The 6,750-nt window shown below is 46.8% G+C and overlaps 2 protein-coding genes across 3 annotated transcripts in view; one reads left to right on the forward strand and one right to left on the reverse strand.

Annotated features, from left to right (window-relative positions):
- The window catches only part of LOC129715824 (receptor-type tyrosine-protein phosphatase-like N), a 7,085-nt gene extending 1,627 nt beyond the window's left edge, over nt 1-5,458 (reverse strand). Inside the window, exons 1-4 of the mRNA XM_055665691.1 lie at nt 5,451-5,458; nt 5,333-5,386; nt 3,412-3,476; nt 2,395-2,468 (exon numbers count right to left, since the gene is read on the reverse strand). Coding sequence (XP_055521666.1) covers nt 2,395-2,468; nt 3,412-3,476; nt 5,333-5,386; nt 5,451-5,458 — 201 coding nt within the window. The remainder of the gene's footprint in view (nt 1-2,394; nt 2,469-3,411; nt 3,477-5,332; nt 5,387-5,450) is intronic.
- The window catches only part of LOC129715827 (dnaJ homolog subfamily B member 6-like), a 69,710-nt gene extending 63,031 nt beyond the window's left edge, over nt 1-6,679 (forward strand). The window contains exon 10 of one of the 2 annotated variants that reach the window (XM_055665698.1): nt 5,715-6,679. In XM_055665698.1, the coding sequence (XP_055521673.1) occupies nt 5,715-5,815 (101 nt within the window). In that variant the 3' untranslated portion in view covers nt 5,816-6,679. The remainder of the gene's footprint in view (nt 1-5,714) is intronic. The other variant, XM_055665696.1, reaches the window with a different exon arrangement.
- The last annotated feature ends 71 nt before the right edge of the window (nt 6,680-6,750 follow it).

Below are 6,750 nucleotides of genomic sequence, written 5' to 3' on the forward strand. Positions count from 1 at the left end.
CTGCAGCAGCTTTGACAGTCCGGAGTCGCCTTCCAGAGGGAAGTGATTCAAAGAGTTTGTGGCCAGGGTGAGAGGGGTCAGAGATGATCTTGCCCGCTCGCTTCCTGGCCCTTGCAGCGTACAGTTCATCAATGGAGGGAAGGTTGCAGCCAATAACCTTCTCTGCTGATCGGACGATTAGCTTAAAGATACATCACGGAAACAGGCCCTTCGAACCACCGAGCCCGCACCGACCAGCGATGCCCGCACTTTAACATCATCCTACACCCATCAGGGACAAGTTACAGTTACATCACGCCAATTAACCTACAGACCTGTACTTCTTTGTAGTGTGGGAGGAAACCGAAGATAGAAACATAGACAATAGGTGCAGGAGTAGAGGCCATTCGGCCCATCGAGCCTGCACCGCCATTCAATATGATCATGGCTGATCATCCAACTCAGTATCCTGTACCTGCCTTCTCTCCATACCCCCTGATCCCTTTAGCCACAAGGGCCACATCTAACTACCTCTTAAATATAGCCAATGAACTGTGGCCTCAACTACCTTCTGCGGCAGAGAATTTCACAGATTCACCACTCTCGGTGTAAAAAATGATTTTCTCATCTCGGTCCTAAAAGACTTCCCTCTTATCTTTAAACTGTGACCCCTAGTTCTGGACTTCCCCAACATCGGGAACAATCTTCCTGCATCTAGCCTGTCCAACCCCTTAAGAATTTTGTAAGTTTCTATAAGACCCCCCCTCAATCTTCTAAATTCTAGCGAGTACAAGCCGAGTCTATCCAGTCTTTCTTCATATGAAAGTCCTGCCATCCCAGGAATCAGTCTGGTGAACCTTCTCTGTACTCCCTCTATGGCAAGAATGTCTTTCATCAGATCTCGGAGAAAACCTATGCGGTCACGGGGAGAACTCCGTACAGACAGCACCCGTAGTCGGGGTCGAGCCCGGGTCTCTGGCGCTGTGAGGCAGCAACTCCATGCCACCGTGGCCACCCTTTCTGCTGACTGGATAGCACGTAACAAAAGCTTCTCACTGTACCTCGGCACACGTGACAATAAACTAAACGGACTGAACCTGAAACACACGAGTTTTACAATTCAGTTTTTTTTTACCAAAGCCAATTAACCTGCAAACCTGTACTTTGGAGTGTGTGGAGGAAACCTGAGCACCCGGAGAAAACCCACGCAGGTCACGGGGTGGGCGGCGCGACTCTGGTCAGCAGCGGCCTCTGCAGCCCGTCCGCGTTTTTATTATTTTTTGTCTATGTTTCTATGTAGTTTTTGTTATTTTTTGTTGGGGTGTGTGTGTGGGGGGGTGGGGGTAACTTTAAATCTCTCCCTGCACGGGAGACCCGACCTTTTCTTGTCGGGTTTCCGTTGTCGTTGGGGCTGCAACGAGGAGCGGCCTCCAACAGGAGAAGACCGGGGACTCTGGTGCCAACGACTCACCTCACCGTCGCGGAGCTGGCCGAGTCCGGAGCGGGTGGAGCGGTGGTGGAGCGCTACTGCTGCTGCGGCCCGACCTCCGGAGATTCGGAGGCTGCAACTGCGGGTCTGGCAGACGGCGGCACCGGGAGCCCGCGGGTCCCTGGAGGGAGACCGCTTTTCAGAGCTCCCGCAACGGCGACTTCTCCCGCCCGAGTTGCGGGGTTGAAGAGCTCCTGGAGCGGGGCCTGACATCACCGCCCCGCGCGGCTTGGAATGGCCGCGAGACTCTGCGAGCGCACACCGGTGGCTCTAACATCAAGACCCGGTGTGCGACCTCGCACCACCCGGCGTGGCTTTAATGGCTGCGGGACAATCGCCATCGCCAGCCGGGGGCTTTGACTTTGACTCTGACATGGGGGGGGCGAGTGCAGTGGAGAGATAAGTTTTTTGGCCTTCCATCACAGCGATGTGATGGATGTTTATGTAAAATGTAAATTATGTTGTGTCTTGGGTCTATTTGTTTGTAATGTATGGCTGCAGAAACGGCATTTCGTTTTGGACCTCAAGGGGTCCAAATGACAATTAAATTGAATCTTGAATCTTGAATCTTGGGAGAGCGTGCAAACTCCGTACAGACAGCGCCCGTGGTCAGGGTGGAACCCGGGTCTCTGGCACCGTGAGGCAGCAACTCTACCCATGTCCGGGAGCCAGGCTGCTTTAATGGGGGGGGGGGGGGGGGGGGGGGTCGAACTTGATGGCTCCTTCTGTCCCACCCAACTCTACAGAGACGGGGACCGATGGGGCAGGCCCACCCGCCAAGGCTGCGACAAGTTTGGAGCGATACGGACCAAGCGCGCGGGCAGGTGGGACTAGTGTGGGCAAGTTAGGCTGAAGGGCACCTGTTACAACACTGGATCACTCTATGACTCTGGACCAACTGGTCACTCCGATAGCTTCTCACCTACCTTGGTACACACCATTCCAGGCCTTTGGTCTCGTATGTACTCCAGAGTTGCAGCAATGTCAATCTCCTTCACACCTGAAGCCCAGAGGAGGGAAATGTATTAAATAGACAATAGACAATAGGTGCAGGAGGAGGCCATTTGGCCCTTCAAGCCAGCACCGCCATTCAATGTGATCATGGCTGATCATCCCCAATCAGTACCCCGTTCCTGCCTCCTCCCCATATCCCCTGACTCCGCTATTTTGAAGAGACCTATCTAGCTCTCTCTTGAAAGTATCCAGAGAACCGGCCTCCACCGCCCTCTGAGGCAGAGAATTCCACAGACTCACAACTCTCTGTGTGAAAAAGTGTTTCGTCGTCTCCGTTCTAAATGGCTTACCCCTTATTCTTAAACTGTGGCCCCTGGTTCTGGACTCCCCCAACATTGGGAACATGTTTCCTGCCTCTAGCGTGTCCAAACCCTTAACAATCTTATATGTTTCAATGAGATCTCCTCTCATCCTTCTAAACTCAAGTGTACAAGCCCAGTCGCTCCATTCTCTCAGTATATGACAGTCCCACCATTCCGGGAATTAACTGGCCTCAACTACCTTCTGTGGCCGTGAATTCCACAGATTCACCACTCTGTGTGTGAAAAATGTTTTTCTCATCTCGGTCTTAAAAGATTTCCCCCTTATCCTTAAACTGTGACCCCTTGTTCTGGGCTTCCCCAACATCGGGAACAATCTTCCTGCATCTAGCCTGTCCAACCCCTTAAGAATTTTGTAAGTTTCTATAAGATCCCCCCCTCAATCTTCTAAATTCTAGTAAGTACAAGCCGAGTCTATCCAGTCTTTCTTCATATGAAAGTCCTGACATCTGGTGAACCTTCTCTGTACTCCCTCTACGGCAAGAATGTCTTTCCTCAGATTAGGAGACCGAAACTGTACGCAATACTCCAGGTGTATCCTGTACCTGCCTTCTCTCCATACCCCCCTGATCTCTAAGCACATTGACAGACCCCACCCACGAACATTACCTTTGGACATTCTGTTGAGGACCATATCGATTAACGTGTAGGTGCCAGTTCTTCCTGCCCCGTCACTGTGGAACAACGACAACACAGTTAATCGCACGGCCAACAGGTAGGATGTCAGGTGTTCACAGGTGAGAAGCTGCCACACCCGCCGAGTTACTCCAGCACTCTGTGTCTATCTTCAGTATAAACCAGCATCTGCAGTTCCTTCCTACACATTGCAGCTGGTTAGTACTGGAAACTTGGTTAGTGTTCAGCAGGGGGCTGGTCAGTACTTGACCTAGTTAGTGAGCAGGTGAGTATAGGAAGGAACTGCAGATGCTGGAAAATCGAAGGTAGACAAAAGTGCTGGAGAAACTCAGTCTGAAGAAGAGTTCAGGCCCGAAAAACGTCGCCTATTTCCTTCGCTCCATAGATGCTGCTGCACCCGCTGAGTTTCTCCAGCACTTTTGTCTACCTAGTGAGCAGGTGAAACATAGAAACATAGAAATTAGGTGCAGGAGTAGGCCATTCGGCCCTTCGAGCCTGCAACGCCATTCAATATGATCATGGCTGATCATCCAACTCAGTATCCTGTACCTGCCTTCTCTCCATACTCTCTGATCCCCTTAGCCACAAGGGCCACATCTGACTCCCTCTTAAATATAGCCAATGAACTGGCCTCAACTACCCTCTGCGGCAGAGAGTTCCAGAGATTCACCACTCTCTGTGTGAAAAAAAGTTCTTCTCATCTCGGTTTTAAAGGATTTCCCCCTTATCCTTAAGCTGTGACCCCTTGTCCTGGACTTCCCCAACATCCGGAACAATCTTCCTGCATCTAGCCTGTCCAACCCCTTAAGAATTTTGTAAGTTTCTATAAGATCCCCTCTCAATCTCCTAAATTCTAGAGAGTATAAACCAAGTCTATCCAGTCTTTCTTCATAAGACAGTCCTGACATCCCAGGAATCAGTCTGGTGAACCTTCCCTGCACTCCCTCTATGGCAATAATGTCCTTGCTCAGATTTGGAGACCAAAACTGTACGCAATACTCCAGGTGTGGTCTCACCAAGACCCTGTACAACTGCAGTAGAACCTCCCTGCTCCTATACTCAAATCCTTTAGCTATGAAAGCCAACATACCATTTGCTTTCTTTACTGCCTGCTGCACCTGCATGCCTACCTTCAATGACTGGTGTACCATGACACCCAGGTCTCGCTGCATCTCCCCCTTTCCCAATCGGCCACCATTTAGATAATAGTCTGCTTTCCCGTTTTTGCCACCAAAATGGATAACCTCATATTTATCCACATTATACTGCATCTGCCAAACATTTACCCACTAACCTAGCCTATCCAAGTCACCTTGCAGTCTCCTAGCATCCTCCTCACAGTTAACACTGCCCCCCAGCTTAGTGTCATCCGCAAACTTGGAGATATTGCCTTCAATTCCCTCATCCAGATCATTAATATATATTGTAAATATATGAAGTCTGGTTAGTATTTCACAAGTACCTAGTTAGTGTCCATTAGGGCTGGATAGTTATGGAGTGGACAACCTAGTTAGTGCTGAGGTGGGAGCTGGTTAGTACTTGATTTAGTTTAGTTTAGTTTAGAGATACAACGCGGAAACAGGCCCTTCGGCCCACCGGGTCCGTGCCGACCAGCGATCCCTGCACACTAACACCATCCTACACACACACCCACCCACTAGGGACAATTTTTGCATTTACACCAAGCCAATTAACCTACAAGCCCGCACGTCTTTGGAGTGTGGGAGGAAACCGAAGATCTCGGAGAAAACCCACGCAGGTCACGGGGAGAACGTGCAAACTCCGCACAGACAGCAGCACCCGTAGCCGGGATCGAACCCGGGTCTGTGGCGCTGTGAGGCAGCAACTCTACCGCTGCGCACTCTAGACTAGACTAAACTAAACGGGGCCTTACCTGCAGTGTACGATGATGGGGCACGACCTGCCTCTGTAACACTTGTTCACCTTCCTGTACGACAAAATGAAAAGCAACACAGAGGTGAGTGATAGAGATACAGGCCATTTGGCCCAACAGGTCCATGCTAGGCTTTACACCCTGCATTGGTTTCAGAACTGTAGAGCATTGAAATAGGCCCTTCAGCCCGTCTTGTCCGTGTAAGCCCAGCCCCATGGTTTTTCTTTTTTTTTTTTTTTTTTTTTAATATTTTTTATTGGAGATAGGTACATAATCTATTACATCATTACTGTCTTACATTTTTAAATTGATAATATTGTCAGTTATTATTACATTGTCTCCAATACTTTTTACCTTTTTCTTCATTTTTTTTAAAAACTAGATAGAACTAAAGAGATAGATGAAGTAGAGGAGGAAAAGAAAGAAGAAAAAAAAGAAAACAAACAAAAGAAAAAACAAAAAAAAAAGGTGAAAAAGAGGTAGTTAAAGAAGAATGGAAAAATTTGTTAAAACTAAAAAACATCGTTCGAGATATGTTCGTTCATTTTAGAGTGTAGTATTTCATCCAATCTTTAGCCCGAGTGCTAGTCAGGTTCCTGTGCTGAACTATTCTGACCCTTTAAGTAATCAATAAAAGGAGACCATGTTCCAACGAATAATTCCTGTTTGTCCAACAGGGAAAATCTGATTCTTTCCACGTTTAAGGTCTCCGTCATTTCTATAATCCACATTTTGATTGTAGGGGCCGTAGGGCCTTTCCAAAATTTTAGGATTAATTTTTTTCCTGTTATTAAACTATAATCAATAAAGTTTCTTTGTGTTATTCTAAATGTTTGATTTAATTCTAATATTCCGAGTATTATTAATTTTGGATCTGGTTCCAATTGTGTGTTGGTTACTTTGGATATTATACTAAAAATATTTACCCAGAATTTTTTAATTTTTGTACAGTTTACAAACATATGCGATAACGTAGCTTCTAAATGTTGACATTTATCACATATAGGTGAGATATGTTGAAAAATTTTATGTAATTTTGTTTTTGAGTAATGTAACCTATGTATTACTTTAAATTGTATTAGAGAATGTCTGGCGTTTAGTGAACACTGATGTATGTGTTGTAGACTTTCTTCCCAAGTGTCTTTCGTTATTACTTGATTCAGTTCTTTTTCCCATGATTGTCTAAGTCCGTCGAAGGAATGTCACTGTCTAATAAGATATTATATATATAAGATATTAATTTTTCTGTATTAGGATGTTTGTTCCAACATTCATCAAGAATTTCTGAGTTTCTAGTTCGAAAATTTCGAGAATTCGATTTTACATAATCTCTAAGTTGAAGATATCTGAAATAATCATTTCCTCGAAGTCCATAAGCCTGTTGCAACTCCTGAAATGTCAGAAAGGTGCCTTCCTTG

This window comes from Leucoraja erinacea, unplaced genomic scaffold, assembly GCF_028641065.1.
Source record: "Leucoraja erinacea ecotype New England unplaced genomic scaffold, Leri_hhj_1 Leri_143S, whole genome shotgun sequence".
NCBI classification, from domain to species: domain Eukaryota; kingdom Metazoa; phylum Chordata; class Chondrichthyes; order Rajiformes; family Rajidae; genus Leucoraja; species Leucoraja erinaceus.